Raw genomic sequence first — 17010 nt, forward strand, 5'->3', positions numbered from 1 at the left:
TAATACTTAAAATAGAAAAATTGCAAGTTAAATCCTCCTGTACTTTGAATTGGATGGTTTTATACAATAGCAAGTGAACTTCAAGTAATTAACAGCGCAATTTCAACCTGCATATAAGATATCCATATTTCTTATGAAAGCCATGTCATCTCAAATGCTGCAAAACTGATCAACAGCGACTACTAACCCGTAAAATCAGCTACTTACTCAGACAATGAATTCTTATGATTTGAAGAATTTGACTAGAAATTTTCATTAGCTCCGTTGCTTTTACTTTATATTGCATGCATGCAGCTCATGGTGATAATTCTTGCGCATTTCAATAAATGAATTAATTAAATAACTAAATAAATGGATAAACAAATGAACAAATAAACTAATCAATGTACTACAAGGAGTAAAAAAAGTCGTAGTTAGAAATGTCAGCGACGATGATTGTAATTAACTGCAAGAATCTCCTCTGAAATTGGCGACCTACTTAGCAGAAAAAGACATTTGAATATTATGTTTGTGCACATCGAATGGTTGAGATAAATCTTTTATTTCTGAGTTAAGCAACCACAATATTTGCGAGCAAAGACAATGTCTCTCATGGTTATAAATATCCAGAATTATTTGGATAAATATTGAAGAATCTACCTTGCCTCGTTAGATATTCAGCCTACAATTTTTTCAAAGCAACTTCTCTGAAGAAATATTTTAACAAGAATATATCTTCATATACAGTTTGAACAATCCATGCAAAGAAAACTGTTGCATAAAAATCAAAGAAACCTAGACCTCATAAAATTTCTACACTGAATATAAAATAACCCGAAAAGACTTCACCACACACATCTCAGCAAGCAAGGCCATAAAAAAATTTAAAAAAGTTGATCAGTAAATACAGCATAAATTAAGTTGCATTTTAATAAAAATATCAAATTGAAATGGTAGGCCAGATTCAAATTTACAGTGGACAAAAAATCAATAGGAAGAAGTAATAAACATGTATTTTGATAGAACATATATTGCTGCAGTAGCAGTACCCGCAACTAACCATTTTCGAAGGGATGTATTTGGAAATGACGGTTTTCGTATCCGATTAATATTTATAAGATGTTGATAGTCTTCCATTAACGGACCGCGTAACCGTGACGGAGGAAACATCCTTAAATTGAAAATAATTTTCAAAACAAAGTTTTCAAAAACTATAACAAAGGAATGATTTACTACAAAATGGATACAGATAAATGAATAAATAAAAAATGGATAAGTAAACAGATAAATATAGAAATGGAATAAATAAGGAAGTAAAATATATATTTTTTTACTTTTTATACATATATGAAAAGTGAAGAAATAACCGAAACAGATCTTGCGCATCGTTGATTAATGCTTGGACAGGGATATCATTTGGCATTACATTCAGTAAGTGATGGATAGAAGCCATGTCTCGGGAACAATTCAAAACTGCACTACTTCGCCATAAAACGACAGCAGAAGTTAAAAAAATGGGGGTAAGGGCGTGAGTAGCAAGGAAAAAGTCGAAACAAAGGACAATCTGAAATGAAAGGAACCAGATCACTGAAGTAATTGACTATTATATTTCTTTCCCCTTTTCTCTGCTACCTGCACTTTCATGTTATTTTAGGATTACCTTGGTCAAATTCAGAAAATATAATTGAAACATCAAATAGTCCGAGAAGAAAGGAAAATGGGGCCAAAAAAGAAAGCAGAAGCATGCAAAAATAGCCTGCATTCTTCAAAACTTAAAAATGAAAAGTAACACACTTGGTGGTAGTGATGAAGGGAATGTGAAAACCATGTCAATGGCCAGCTTAAAGCAAACAATGATCCCAGTTCCACCGCACGAACTACTTTTTCCAACTCTTCATCAACTTTCCAGAGCAATACATGCATCAAATCAAGATCTCTCAATACTGTATCCTCTAGTTTTCTGAGAAGGTAACTGAAAATTACGCTTATGGTAACGTTTATAGTAAAAAATATTAATTCCACAAAAAGTATAAACTAAAGCTAACGAAATACTTCTTAATTGAAGATATTTCATCAAAATATGACTTAGCAGTGAATTCTTTTTGATCAAATAGAAAGCAAACCTTCTAAAGATTCCATTATTTGCCAAAAGCGTACCGACATGTTCCGCTTTTTCATTACCGAGCACCAATAATAAGGTCAAACAAACATCATGAAAACCTTAAAACGTGATACATCATACAGCAAACTCCAACAATGTTCAAAACAACCGGTAGAATATTCTTGATCAAATTTAAATATTAAGTAAAAGATAGACGTAACGTAACTTTCGTAAAACAGATTTATTTTGTTCAGCACCATGTGTTGGATTTTCACAATTCAGAATGTTGCAAACTGAATACAAAAAGATTTTATTTACTGAAAGCTTTTTAAAGATAAAACAACGATGAAAAAATCATGAAAAAATAAAAAATCGATGAATAAAGATAAGGAAATCCTTTTACGTAAAATGACTTATTAAAGAAAGTCCTTTTCAAATGATTTCCATTACCTTGGTAATAATGAAATCGAGGACAACTCCAGAGAATTCTCACAACCAAAGGAGTCAAATCTTTTTGCAAGGTACATCGTTCCTTATCTGATATATCAGGTGGAAATCGTGCCAGTGTGCGTTGAACATCCATTTGTACTTGGTTCCATTCCCGATGACTTTGCAAATCTTTCAACGTTGGACTTGACAACTAAAATACTGGAGTGCCGGTGTTAATGTACTAAATAAAACTGCTCTTATCGAAAATATTTACTTCTGTTTTTGAACTGAAAACTGCCTTATTCATATCAAGTGTAACTTGAATTTCATTACTAATAACATATAATCGTGCCAAAACTAAAATGTTTTCATAGTTTACACCTGTTTATGATTAACCAAATTGAAAAAGTCCAGCTTTCAGTAGTCCAGTTTCCAGTTATTCAGCCAAAAGGACCCCTTATAGATAACAAAAAAAGTAAAAGCCTTACGACAGTCCTAAAACATGTATCACAAAGCATTGAAATGAAAAGCACGGTTAATTCTCTTAGCGTTTAATATCTTCATAAACATTCCACACTGCTGACATTCATTTCCCAATAAGTTTTAGAAAAAAAAATCGAACATAATTTCCAATCAAAGAACTATGTAAACGCTAGAAATTAATTAACACTCGCAACTTTATATCTAAAGGTCTGCTTTTTAGCACAAAAAAATACCTTTGCAGTTTTTAATATTGTTCCCTAAATTGCATCTGGATCAAGCAAACAACTATTACAAATGTGCAAGAATTTACAATGGTAGCAGAGTTAATCATGGAGCTGTCTTCTTCATAAATGAAATCAGAATGAGCAGATTCAAAATCCGAATCCGAAAATGTTGACGCTGTCTCTTGATCACTGAACGAATCCTGCACCAGTGAAGATGCCAGAACTGGCCAAATAAGGGTACGGATTTCATCCAGGACTAAGCCTAGGACAAGATACATTGATTCTTATTTAGCAAGTGTCTCATCAGTGTTTATCGAAATCTACGAAAACTTTTTTGTCTTAAAAGATCTGAGTACTCATGGGACATGTCACAACGAATTAAAATAAAAAGTTGAATGAAAACGGGTTCCAAGTGAATACGAATATATTAAAACAATTTTAACAAGTATAAACTATCTTTGGCCACTGGATATATACTACAGTATTTAACAACACCGTAACAAACAACGAATTTATGAAAACTGCTGATGATGCAGATATGAACTTTAGAACATACTAGAAATCTGGGAGAGACTTTTGAAAAATCTTAATACATCGATCAAAGCGTATACCACCAGTAGATGAGGCGAACTGTCGTAACTGGCTGATGTGTAAATGCAACGAGTCATGGTTTTCATCGATAAATGTCCGCATGCGATTGCATTTAATTTGTAACGTCCGACTAACTGCATTTTTTAATACATTTTCATTCCCTTCATTTCTCTGGAACATCATCTGTATTAGTAAATATGTACATACGAGGTGATAACAGGTCATTAAACAAAGCTAATATATAAAGGCATAACGGAACGGAACTGGCGCGATATTAAAAATACAAGTAAATCAATGAACCGTAACTATTCTAACACATACCCCAATCATTTTTCAATTTGAACTCCCATGTAAAATTTAGAATGACTGTCGTGATTGCAATAAAAATGCATTAAAAATGTTTTGAAATATGTCAGGAAGTATCCATACTTTCTTCGCAATAATAAAAGATGTAGAATAATTGGTGAGTGAAGGCATATCCTTGATAATATCGAAGTGTTACTGCAGTAAATAATCCCAAACGAGATCCATTTTCGAATCATATAATACAGTACTCATACAGTAATTAACCACTTGTATTCGCTGAATGAGAGATATCGAACAAGAAATAAATCCTGAGACCAAACTAGCACTATAAAATAAATATTACGAAATTCTAAACATCGATGCGATCAAAAGCTACACCAGTCACGGGCAACAATTCATAATAACGTGAAGCAGCAATCTAAGAAGTATCACCCTGTCTGAAATAAGAGAATGCCGAGGAGCTCTTCTGTTATTCGTTGTTCTGATGAGGTGGATATTATGCAGGCATTGTTTTATTCTTAATTTATCTAGAATTTACTAGTCGATTTTAGACTTTCTAATTGTTCGCCGCGAGTTTCTGTGTAATTACTTAATACTTAAGAGCAGTCTTACTTTTCAACACAGCGTCAACATAAGTGAATACTTTACATGCTTACTTGTAAAAAATACCCTTTTCATTTTTCATTATTTTATTCAAAATTTTTTTGAATTTTCTTTGAAAAAAGTCAAAGTTTTATTAAGAAATAATGAAATAAGGCAGAAGTCATAATAACAATCTTTGTTGTCCGAATGTATCGAACAAACATTTTATTAAACATTTCGTCCAGCAAGATCATCCAATCAAAATTTATTTTCTTACTTCGTACTAGTAAAACTCGATAGCAACATCTTTTCTGTATTTCTTTTCTGTTTTAAATAATTTACTAATATTTAATTATGTATTATCTACTAAATTATTAATAAGCAACTTATTAATGTTGTTAATGTTTAATGTTTTGATGATAGCAGGTAATACTTAATTACTTATGGTAAGCTCCAAGTTCGACGGGTTTTGGGAGGTAATTCCGATATCCACCCTCCCGTCAATTGGTAGTTGAAATCATGGATACCGCATGTATGTCCTTTATATAAATTGCTGATTTCTGTACATGTACGACTTTGCAAAATATGGAGTAGGAAATGAATGAATAAGATGAATATATTCCTTTACAAAAATTTTTAATGGGAATATATTTCTTATAATAAAATTGAAGGTATCTTGGCGAAAATCACGCAATTTAGCCTCAAAATTTAGATCATTTATATAGTGTAGATGTCCTTACCAATTCCGTTTTCATTTCTTACTTGGTTTAAGACTTATTCTAAATGTTTGTCCATGTGCGAGCTTCTTTCTTGACGTCAACTTGGTAAAAGATTGATCTTGCTAAGATTGAAATTTGTTATTTCAAAGTTTCTAATTTATTCAATTTCATCCTCCAGACAATGCATCATCAGAGATTATCATCGTTTTGTAATAATTTTCTGGTGTGATTCAACGGTAATTAAAAATTGCATGAATTATGAGAAATTTGAAATGTTTTTAATTCAGAAATAGAATTAAAATATTAAATAAATTTTAATTTTCGAGTATCGCCATTTGAAGTTTTATAGTGTGAGACTAGGTACGGAGCGGCGTTTCAGTTAATAAATGCACAATGAATTTCAAACAAAGACTTTGCATTAGCATTTCACCATTTTACATAGTTGACGGATACCCATGCAGCTTTCTTCTTGAATATCTGTCGATCTTTATCAATCGTTTCATTATTGGATATTGGTACAAAATGATAAAATGTTGTCAGAAACGAATTATTATATTTACAGAGTTCATATTTTTAAAACTTCCTGAACGAGATTTCTGTCGACATGGCACCTAATTTGATTTTCCGTCAGGTTAATAGTCTTTCGAGCAAATTCGACCGATGAACTGGAAAAATAATTGAAAAAAAGTACTTTGACATTTTGAACAACTTAGATTGTCTAAGTTGATTCAAATTTGTTTTTTTTTTTCAAGAATTGCTTCGTTTATTAATCAAGAATTTCCAACCCGGGAATAATGGCCAGATTTCATGATCTATGTAGTTTATGCAACATATTTCCAACTTAATTCATTTTCATTTTTAGCTATTCGAACCTGTATCATGTACCTATACATACTTGTTGGGGTGCTTAGTGACTAGGAAATCGATAATAATAGATCCTGTGTTGGAAACCGTCGAACGGGATGTAAAGGTAATTGATGCAATTCTAGTTTAGCCTAGTTTTTGATCCGGAAATTGTTGAACATCAATTAGATCGAAAGATTCTGTTCCTTTGCCAAATTATTTCACACTTAAGCAAACTAAATGAAATACAGGAACTTAAATTTAAACCATACGAAATACAGAAACATAAATGATCAGATTTTAGCTTATCAGAGAGCTCAATTTGGATCCAATATATGGTGCTAACACGCATGTTCATGCGGATCATATTACTGGTACTGGCGAATTGAAGCGTATTTTTCCACATATGCTTTCTGTGTTGTCGAAATATGGTAGTGGTCACGCAGATCTGCGGGTCTGTGATCGAGAGATACTGAAGTTTGGCAATCAAAATCTAGAAGTTCGTACGACACCAGGGCATACTAATGGTAAATACGATTTAGCGTCTTCGAATCATACGCACTTCTGTTGTAATTCATAAGTAATTATCCTCTCCTGGTAAACTTTGGTCAAACTATTGGGGTGTATTTTTCAATTAAAGTGACAGTTAGTTTTTCGAAAGTGATATATTTTTATTGATTCATCTTGTCATTATACTACATGGTAAGTTAACAGAAGTTCTACTCAGTTAGATAACCTGTTGATCTTTCCTTCAGTAACGGGTTCTAATCTGTGCTCAATTTTTTTTACAAAATATTTTCTTTAACAGGATTGAAGGGTGATAATCTCAATTCGTGAAAAAATGTTACTAACAAAAATGAGTTGGCATATTAGGTCTGTCATCAGCTAAAAAGCTGGAAAATTGGAAATTTTTCGAGAAATGATGGAAAAAAATAGATGATGTTTCGAACTTACTGAAAGAAAGATCGCTGGCGATCTAATTAAGTGAAACTTTTCTCTTATTATTTAATAGCAAGATAAGTGAATGTATAACTTGAACGGATTTTTTTACATTTTGGCAGCGTTCGCTGTGACATTTCACGACAGAAAAAAAAATCAATAATAAGATCGAGTTTGAGTCCATTTAATCGTTTCGCAACTTTCTTCATAAAAAAAAGTCTCTCCACACAATCTTTCCTGTCTACCATTTCTAAGTATATAATACAAACAGATGAGTAATGTTTTCAAGGATGTGTAACGTATATTTCATATGATCATCGGATGGCTTTTACGGGAGATGCACTTCTTATACGAGGATGTGGACGCACAGATTTTCAAGAAGGCATGCTTGCTTTTATGTATTTCTTTCTTAAATTTATGCATATGCACACTTCTTAAAGTGCATAACATTAAAACTGTAAGTCAGGAAGTCTGTGCGTGTTAAGGAAAACATTTCTCGAGTTAGTCCAGAACCATAGGAAGGAAGTAGTTAACCTATCCAATTATGATTCCCATTTAGAAAAGCCATCTTTCTACAAGATATTCAAATTGGTTCTAATTTGCCAGTTTTTTTTCTAAATAATATAAATCTAGCGGTGTTTAGATAAAATGTATGCGTGCTTCTTAAATCTATGATGACTAGTAAAAACAATCTCTTCCTCTCACGAGGTTCTAGCTCTTTCTAGTGAACTAATTTAACTTACTGAAATAGGATAAATAAGAATTTTGTGGAAGTTATGGATGGAATTTGGTGAAGAGTATCAAAAGCATGTATTGAAGACGCGTTTCAGTTAAAACTGGGTAGGCACAAAGTATAAATTTTCGTTTGTTGAATTAAAATCCAATGGATAGGTATCAAATAAACTCCCTTCCAAAATGATATAGAAGATCAGCTAGAAGAAAAACATGCCTGGATTTTAAGTCATGTTTGCTGTTTAAGGAAATCGATGAAAAGGATAAAAAATGGATTAACATATCCATCTTGAATGAACCAATCTGTCTCTGTGTCCGGATCTTCCTTATTTCTAGGTTACAGGCTCTTTACCAGTTGAACTGCCACCAAAGGGAACTAGTAATCACTTTGACCATTTTCACTGAAATATTTATGTTTTTCTTTTTTTGATGTTACACAATATGCTAGAAGTTCCTATTGGTGTTATTTACAGGAAGTCCAGAGGAGTTGTACAATTCAGTGCACGAGAAAATCTTCAGTTTACCTGATGATTTCATTCTTTATCCAGCTCACGACTACAAGGTATTTTTGAGATAGATCAGTGTTTTCAATAGCTAATTTACGAAACAATATTTTTGATAATAATAGCTCACAATATTCAGTATCGAAACATTGGGGCAGTTGAACGTGTGTTTTTCCTCATAAAATTATCTGCGACAACGCGGTGGAAATTTTTAAGTGTTTCGTTTAAAGCAATAGAAACAACTGAAATAAAACAATAGATATTAAAGGAAGAATGCGAATTAAAAAAATTGCCGAATGTTTACAGGGCTTTTTATTAACAACTGTTGGTGAGGAAAAGAAGTATAATCCAAGGTTGACGAAAACTTTAGGCGATTTTGTAGTTCTGATGAAAAATCTTAAGCTTGCATATCCGAAACAGATCGGTCTGTTCTCTTTTAATTTTCTTTTTTTTTTTTAAAGATCAAAGTTTGATTATACAGTGTTTCTTCCTTAGACGAAAAAGAAATTTTAGAATTGACGGGGATTTCCACTATACAAGAATTAATCGTTGATGGAAAAAGCCGAAACTATATTACTTTGTTATAAGATTAAGAAACAGGTGGGATCTAATAATGAGCGTTATTCAATGTTGATAACTGTATGAGTGGTAAGGCATTACACAACCTCCTCTTTTCGCAAGAGTGACATTTGGCGAGCAACGGTCCATCGTATTTAATTGTTTTGTTTGGTCTGTTCAATGAACAGTTCAGATTACCGTACTATAATTTTAGATAAAGCATTACCGGCGAATAAAGTATGTGGAATGTACGAACTAGTGGATGAGAAGACAAAAGTAGAAGAAAATGAAAAGAGCTAATGAGAATATCTCCCTCTGTCATGTTATAAGCTATTCATATGTGCTATCGGACGAGGTATCCCACAATGTGATCTTATTCTCCAGAAAAGATGGAAATACAGAAGAAATGAGCACAACCTCATCTTAAAGAGGATTAGGAAATTCCTGTTGCGGGAATCTTTTGAGGGAGTATTCTTGGTGTTGCCTCATAGATGAAGAATTCAGCGAATCTAGACTCAACTCTTCATCTTTACAATAGAAGTAATTACTTCTGGCGATATATCATTATACTTTTTGTCATGCGAAATGTAGATAACTAAGCCTCTTCGTATCTTTGAAACGGACGTATCACATTATCATGTACTTATCTCATTGTAATGCTGAAACTGCTGTACTGTTATCATTTGAAAAAAGAAACGAATGCTTGCTGGCATATTTATCCAAATAACTACTTCGAAATAAAATCAGAAGAAAGCTGAAGCTACTAAGCAGTAGTCTAGATCAAAAAAGCCTCTAATCAGTACTAGCTTAGCCTCAGCACGATTTCTATGTCGTTGGGAGTGGGTTTAAGTACCGCATAATGCAGTACATCAGTTTCTTGTTGTTGTTCTTTCATGTCGTCCAGTTTTACATCCATTTCATCTGCTGTAAAGAATACACTTCTACGTATAAAACCGCAGAAACCGAATTGGAGAGATGTGAATTGTACAAGAAATATAAATAAACACATTTCATTTTCTATGTCAATATATCGTTTGTATATATCCTGTACTGTTACGTCCACTTCGATATCTCGAAGCTTATCAGTCTCTGCATTTCTGAGCTTACAGGTCCTGACATCCGACTTTTATTCTTCATTAGCACTTGGTTGGGAATAAGAAAAGTGAGCTTTTACTTGACAAAGTCACGCGATCATTTTTCTCACTATCAAGTGCGTGGGTAAGTATTAATTTGCAGAAAGCTTGTCGGGCTGGACTGAAACTGAGGGGTACTTCGGCGATGGATATTTTGTTGCAAAAATCTTAAATTCAGTTGATGTTCTGTTGGTTACATTGAAGCTTACCTGGTTCACCACTGTCTGTTTGTTGGTGATCAGCTGATGACCCGTATGTCTTTGTCTAGGAAGATGAGCGAAATAACGTCTTCAATTGAAAAAGCAGAGGTTGTCTCCTGGCCGAGAAATAAGTTATGTGAGGAAGAAGACAAGATCGAATTGCTTAGATTCGAAAGGAACGTTATGCTCGACACTTACGCCGATGACGTTCTTTTCGTCCTTGCCGGGTATGTTACTTTCACTGCTCATTAGGTGATCTTCAATCCAATTCTAAACTTTTTTTTTCTAGTGGTCTGGGGCTGGAACGTTTGGTCTTTCACCATTTACATTTATACTGTGATCCGCAGCTATTGGTATTTGTTATCAACACAACTCCACAGGATGATGTTAGTAGCTTTCAAAAATATTTCCTGCAGAAGAGGTCACTTCCAAGTTATTTCTAGTATAAAAAGTTCTTAAGCTATCGATGTCTTTCTGCATTTCATTGCAGTCTTTCAAATTTGGGTTTTTGATTTATGATGGCAGTTTTGTATCTTAGAGAGATGTATACGTTTCACAACACTGAGTTCATTCTTAGCAACAGATAAGGCTCTCGAACAGTAGACCAGTAATTGACGTATACAAACTACTTGAAGAAACTGTAAAATTTCAGGCATATTTCCTTTCTCGTTTACGCGATTCCAAAGCGAAATGCCCTCCAAAGATCATCACAGCGGATTGCTCCATAAAAGATCGGTCAGTCTCTTTCATTTTCTGTATAGAGTCGCGGAACTGGAATAATAATGATACAAAACTTATTATCAGCGACATATTCGTTTTTTCTTCAGAGTTAGCAGACCGTGGCGGATCCTTTTTCTCTTTCACATAATTTATTCTTTATCATACATTGTTTAGGGAGTCTCTGTACATGGAAGGAGGAGTATATTTCATTACCTCACGGATTCTGATGGTTGACTTCTTACAAGAACGCATCCCAGTGAAGAATGTGGCTGGAATAATTGTCCATCGTGCGCATCAGTCTGTTAATTTCCTGATCGGTTTTGCAGTGGAAATTAGTTTGCTGCTTTTATAATTTGTTACAAGTGGGATATAATATTTGTTGGAACCTTTCAGGTTGCTAAATGGATTTCAAGAATCATTCATTCTTCGCTTATATCGAGAAAAGAAGACGGGTGGTTTCGTTAAGGCATTCAGGTTACTGGTTTCACAAATTTTGCATTGCTTATTCAAGTTCTTTATTGCTGAACAAACTAAACTGCATTTGTTTCTCAGTGACAATCCGGGTGCACTATCTGGTATGGGCGTTTTGCAGCGGTTGTTAAATCGATTATATATTCGAAGAGTTAGGCTTTTGCCAAGATTTGATGTAGATGTGAAAGGTTCGCTAGACCCGTGTTCCGTAAGTATTTAGTATATATTAACATTCATAAGAAGTATATATTAACAACATATATATTAACATCGTATGTTGACATTCATGAAAACGTACTTCACATTGAAATTCGTTTTTGTTTTGTGAGAAGAAAAATCTCACTGATTTGATAAAGCGAATTTTCTATTGATTTTCTCTTTATATTTAAGTGCCCCAAAAATGTCCCTGCACTGAGTTATAATTAAATACTTGAATGTGAAGTGATAAAGTGAATTAGAAAGTTGATTTCTAGCCACATATGATAGAAATATCACTTGACTTGCCGCATGCAATGCGAAGGGTTCAGTCACTGTTGGTAGACATAATACGTACTTGCGTTCGAGAACTTAGGCAGGCTTCACTACCCACTGATGTAAGTTTCCAAATAATATATTAGAACTTGCATTCCCCACTTATTGTGGAAAATTCGTTTATCTTCACAGTAGTTATAGGATACCCCAGAGGAAGAAAGTATACAGCCAGCTGCAGGTCTTTTGCCTTCCTCACTAGAAATACAGTTAAAAGGACGACAGTTTTCCATCACTGAAAAACAACAACGCCTTTTAGCTGATCTCAAACAACTTCGGAATCTTTTATACAAAGTAAGAAATACAATACTTTCGTGAATGAATATTTTTTGAGCTCTTTTAATAAAGTTTATAATGTAACTGCCGACATTTTCCAGGCTGAAGAACTGGATCCGATTACTCTTTATTGCTGTTTGGATGAAGTTAGAAATAATAAAAATGTGAGTTTCAATATTAGTTCGAGAAAAATTTTTGAGCGAATTAGATTTCTAACTGAAGCGGTCTTTGATGCAGCTCAGTTGATTTGGTTTCGGGTATCGTAATGGTCCCGAAGTTATTTGTTGCAGTTCAAGATTTCCAAAAAGTGTATATTGATAATCCAAATGAAATTTTCTAGCTGATTACAACTAACAGTGGTTGGTTATTCACACAGACATCTTCGAAACTATTTGCGGAAGTAGACAAGTTGTGTAGAATTAAATCTAACACTAAACAAAGTGTATTGGGTAAGTAATCATTTTGATTTGCTCAAGCTTTTTAGCGACTGTTGTCGAAGTTGTTGAGATCCAAATGCAATACAACCGTCCTTAACTCCCTTGTACTAGTTTTTTAGTTCTTATCTTTACTGCAGCATACGCATACCAACTTTTCGAGTCCAGCGGAGCGATTGATTTATTTGTATTATTATCACTGCAATCATCTTTTGCTGTAATATAGAACCGAAAGAACTTGTGGATAAGAATAAGATCTGAAGATGAAATTTTCAGAACCACCGAAATGGAAAGCACTTCTTAAAGTCTTAGAAGAGATCAAAATCAATTATAAACTGGACAAAATGAATTCTGAGAGAGGTACGCTATTATTTGCAGCATACAGGTTTGGTGGTTAAAATACTGTATTTCAAAGCTCATTGAATTGCTCTCTTCAAACTTTTTCATTTGAATTACTCTGTTTAAAACAGATGTCCCTTCTTAAAGTGCTTTTCAAAGTTTCATGAATTGTTTCTAGAACCAACAGTGTTATTAATTGGTGCAGGAAATGAGGTGTGTCGACAATTGCGAGACATCATTAGTTGGGGTGTAACAAAATTTTTATGGATCCAGAATGAGAAGCTGGGACAAAAGTTCATTGGTGAAGAAGGGAAAACTAAACCGGAGGCACAGCCTTCATGGGATCCTTCACAAATTATTCTGTTTGCCAATAACATCGAGGTTAATCATTATACAAGTCCATGTTTTTTCTCTTTCCAATTTTAGGGCAGAACTCCATGCTTTTCATCTTTTATTTATAGGGAGAAACAGGTAGCGAAATTGTGAATAATATGAAGGCATTACAAAAGGAATTCACTCGACGGAACCGAAAAAGGCGTCGTTTGTTTGAAGAAGTAAAGACGAAGCATAATTCAGGCAAACAGGCTCGACTCATGCGTTTCGGCATAGTGCAACTTAAAAAGATGACAAAAGTTAGTTCTGTTGCAGTGTATTTTGAGGATCTCAGCCGTCTCCGCTGTTGTTAAGGTTTCATTTCTTGATTAATATGGTCGTGTTCAAATGTTTATCAGAAGTACTGTCATCTTTTTTTTAGAACTTTATTAACTCCTATTAACTATATTAGTTAGTAAATCGAGTAAATTGTTTCAAAAATGCTAAACTAACTTCACTGTAGTTCGTTTTTCTAAACTGAAACTCTTATAGGCAGAGGAAAATGCATGTACCACTAGTTTAAATGTCGACGATGTTCAGTCTGGACGTCCGAACGATTCAGAAGGCGTTGAAAGTCAAGATCAAGATCCCCTCCTAGTCATTGTCCCTTCTGGTGAGCGATACAATCTCATTAGACAGTTGGAAACCTTTGAACCACGAATTGTTATTCTTTACCATTCCGATATGATATCCCTTCGGCTACTAGAGGTGAAGCATTATTTTTGGATTCTTTATTCTTAAAGTCAAGTTTTGATTTCTTCAAGTAAAATTTTTTAAATTAGAATTTGCACATGAAAGGAATATAATTTTCCGAGTCTTGAATAAATGCGAATGAACTGAAATGACATTTTTCAGAATCATTTCGAACAATCTTAATAAACCTATACTACATGTATTTGGTTAATTATGCACCGTTGCAGATGTATAGAGCGTGCCACTCTGATAAACAGTTAACAATATATGTTATTATGTATGCGAACTCAAATGAGGAAGAACGATATCTCTGCTCATTAAGAAAAGAACAAGTTGCCTTCGAGGAAATGGTCCGAGAGCAAGGGGTATGCCTGATTGTGATAATTATCTTCCGGAATTTACCGAAAAGTCTAATTTTATGTATCTTTTTCAGATGCTGATGTCTGCTAAATTTGAATTATTTTCAGACGCTGATGTCTGCTAGGGAATATGAAACAGATCGTGAAGAACCGCACAGATTGATACTTATGAGATCAACTAGGGATGCTGGTGGAAGAACTGACCAAAATGAAGGAAACCCGAAGGTGAATTTTTTTCACTTTGTCGAATTTCAAGAAATATTCACCATATGGAGCGCTTTTAAGCATGGGAACACAATTAATGTAATATCGCTGATATGAGATTACTTTAGGTGATAGTTGATATGAGGGAATTCCAAAGCGAATTGCCAACAGTGCTTTACAAACGAGGTGTAGATCTAATGCCAGCTACAATCGAAGTTGGAGATTATATTCTGTCGCCAAACATAGCCGTTGAAAGAAAAGCCCTCGATGATCTTACTCAATCACTTCATAGTGGTCGCATTTTCAAGCAGATTGAACAGGTCTTTTTATGAGTTATTGTTTTTCGAATTAATTTCTTAGGCGTATTTTCCAATACTACTGATTTCAAAAAAATGTCAATTTCTGAAATTCAATCTGTTACAAACAGTTCTCTGGATTTTTCATTAAATTAACGTTTGCGTACCAGTAACTTTCTTGTTATTGATTCTTTAACATCACGTTTTAGATGTTGCGTCACTACAAAAATGTAATTCTGCTTATTGAAGCAAATGTCAAAGATGATTACAAAAAAGTTAATGGTGGTCCCTTCCAGGTAAGCTTTTGGTCTTGATGTTATGTCTCACTTGTTTCTCTAATCTCCTAGAACATCGTAGCGTTCACGGCAAGATTTTAATCAAAATCAGTCTGAATTATTTTTGTTGTTGATGTTTAGTTATCCCATTATTTTGGAAAAATAAGGGAAGACGATAATTCATAGAAGGGAAGACAATAATTCATAGTTCATTGAAAATTGAAGGGCGAATTAAGTCGTCGCTGTCGTGAAACACGATCTCTTTTCACAATTTTGGTAAGAACATATCCAGATATGAATGTTATTTGGACTTTGGATCCTGCGCATTCATCTGAAATGTTCGAGGAGCTAAAAGTAATATATATATACTTCAGTTATGTCCCTATTTTGTAATTTACGACTGCTTGTATGACTATTTGAAGTATGGTATATTTTGTATTTGTATTTGAAGTATGGTATATTTTTTTTGCGATTCAGAACAAAATCTTTAGTGAATGTTAATGAATTGTTCAATAAATTACCACTAATTCATAACCAAATTCTAGGTTTTATAGTTAAGAAATATATTATACTTTCGTCTTGGATGTAGTTTACTGTTTTACAGCTAAATGAGCCGGAACCGAATTTGCTTCAAGCACTGGCAATTAAAAGTGATCTCGATGAATGCGCTGATGCATCTAACTCAGAATCTTAGGTTTTTTTTTTTTTTTTTTTTTTTTGGATTTCGTCAATATGCTCGAAAACGTAAATAAGGGATTCGGTTGTTAGACATATTTGTCCTACCAATTCCATTGATAGTTGTCGTGTCATCAGGTCAGATTGTTCTCCACTCGATCTATTATTTTTTTGAGAAATCACGTTGGAGAGACAATATGGATGAAATTTTGGCTAATATTACCAAAATTGTTTTCCTTTCCTACTTCGAATACACGATCGTATCTGAATCTTTTCTCTTAACTGTCGTTCTCAGTTATTTAACTTTTCGATTAATATTTGCTTTCAAAATTTTTCATCCACAGCCAACAGACAGTTTAATTCTTTGTTCCTTAAAACCTTCCCTATTACTAACTTCTTGTACTATTTTTTTCAGTTTCGCTGTCATTTTCTTAATAAATCAAAATTCACCTTTTTTACTGGTTGAATCTACATAGGTGATAAGGCCATATCGAAGCATTCGAATTCTGTTTTACATCGGCAAATGACACGTCTGCCAGGTATTTCGAGTGGTGAAGTGACGCGACTGATGAAATGTGGGAAAATGAAATGTTTATTGGATGTTGTTAACAGTGATACAAATGAACTTGCAAGCGTTCTAAACAACAAAAAGCTAGCTTCTTCATTGCATTGTTTTTTCAATACTGATTTCAAGTTGAAAACGTTAATGTCGTAATATTCATTCCTTCGTTTGCTAATTTTTGGAAAACGATCTTTATAAGATTTAACTTGGATGAACTCATAAAAACTCTTGAAGTAAATGCATGAAAAAAACCGGTGAAGTAGAACCCTGTAAACAAATCTATGGGAACTCTATTCTTTTCTTTTACTGTTTTATGTTGTATTCCTCCGAAATTTCTTGTTCTTCTCTCACTATCATCTCTTCCAATGCAAAATCGATCATTTACTGATAATACTGTACATTGAATTTCTAAGAACTTTGGCCGTTAAGTTTTCGGTTTTACTTAGTTTCCATTGTTTATACAGCCGTATAATTGTTTTTCACA

General features: G+C 33.7%; 3 protein-coding genes across 3 annotated transcripts; 2 read left to right on the forward strand and 1 right to left on the reverse strand.

The window, feature by feature from the left end:
• Positions 1-966: 966 nt before the first annotated feature.
• On the reverse strand, positions 967-4268 carry LOAG_00526 (hypothetical protein; the record flags this gene model as incomplete). The annotated part of the gene is made up of 8 exons (XM_020445459.1): positions 4237-4268; positions 3828-3978; positions 3303-3478; positions 2531-2720; positions 2103-2199; positions 1774-1951; positions 1347-1543; positions 967-1150 (listed from the first exon to the last, which is right to left on the reverse strand). Exons 2-8 carry the CDS (start codon positions 3907-3909, stop codon positions 967-969), a joined length of 1104 nt encoding a protein of 367 aa, XP_020304084.1. The 5' UTR covers positions 3910-3978; positions 4237-4268.
• Positions 4269-6018: 1750 nt separating this feature from the next.
• On the forward strand, positions 6019-9160 carry LOAG_00527 (hypothetical protein; the record flags this gene model as incomplete). The annotated part of the gene is made up of 6 exons (XM_020445460.1): positions 6019-6045; positions 6277-6384; positions 6562-6784; positions 7486-7578; positions 8402-8490; positions 8927-9160. 6 exons carry the CDS (start codon positions 6019-6021, stop codon positions 8942-8944), a joined length of 558 nt encoding a protein of 185 aa, XP_020304085.1. The 3' UTR covers positions 8945-9160.
• Positions 9161-10394: 1234 nt separating this feature from the next.
• LOAG_00528 (ERCC4 domain-containing protein) lies at positions 10395-15983 on the forward strand (the record flags this gene model as incomplete). Its single annotated transcript, XM_003136068.1, has 20 exons — positions 10395-10549; positions 10612-10708; positions 10975-11057; positions 11217-11339; positions 11436-11516; positions 11595-11721; positions 11987-12106; positions 12186-12335; positions 12419-12481; positions 12658-12766; positions 13028-13111; positions 13269-13471; positions 13552-13722; positions 13955-14170; positions 14383-14520; positions 14623-14739; positions 14847-15038; positions 15224-15310; positions 15515-15643; positions 15894-15983. 20 exons carry the CDS (start codon positions 10395-10397, stop codon positions 15981-15983), a joined length of 2535 nt encoding a protein of 844 aa, XP_003136116.1.
• Between the last annotated feature and the right edge of the window lie 1027 nt (positions 15984-17010).

Source organism: Loa loa, assembly GCF_000183805.2.
Source record: "Loa loa unplaced genomic scaffold supercont3.24, whole genome shotgun sequence".
In the NCBI taxonomy this organism is placed as follows: Eukaryota; Metazoa; Nematoda; class Chromadorea; order Rhabditida; family Onchocercidae; genus Loa; species Loa loa.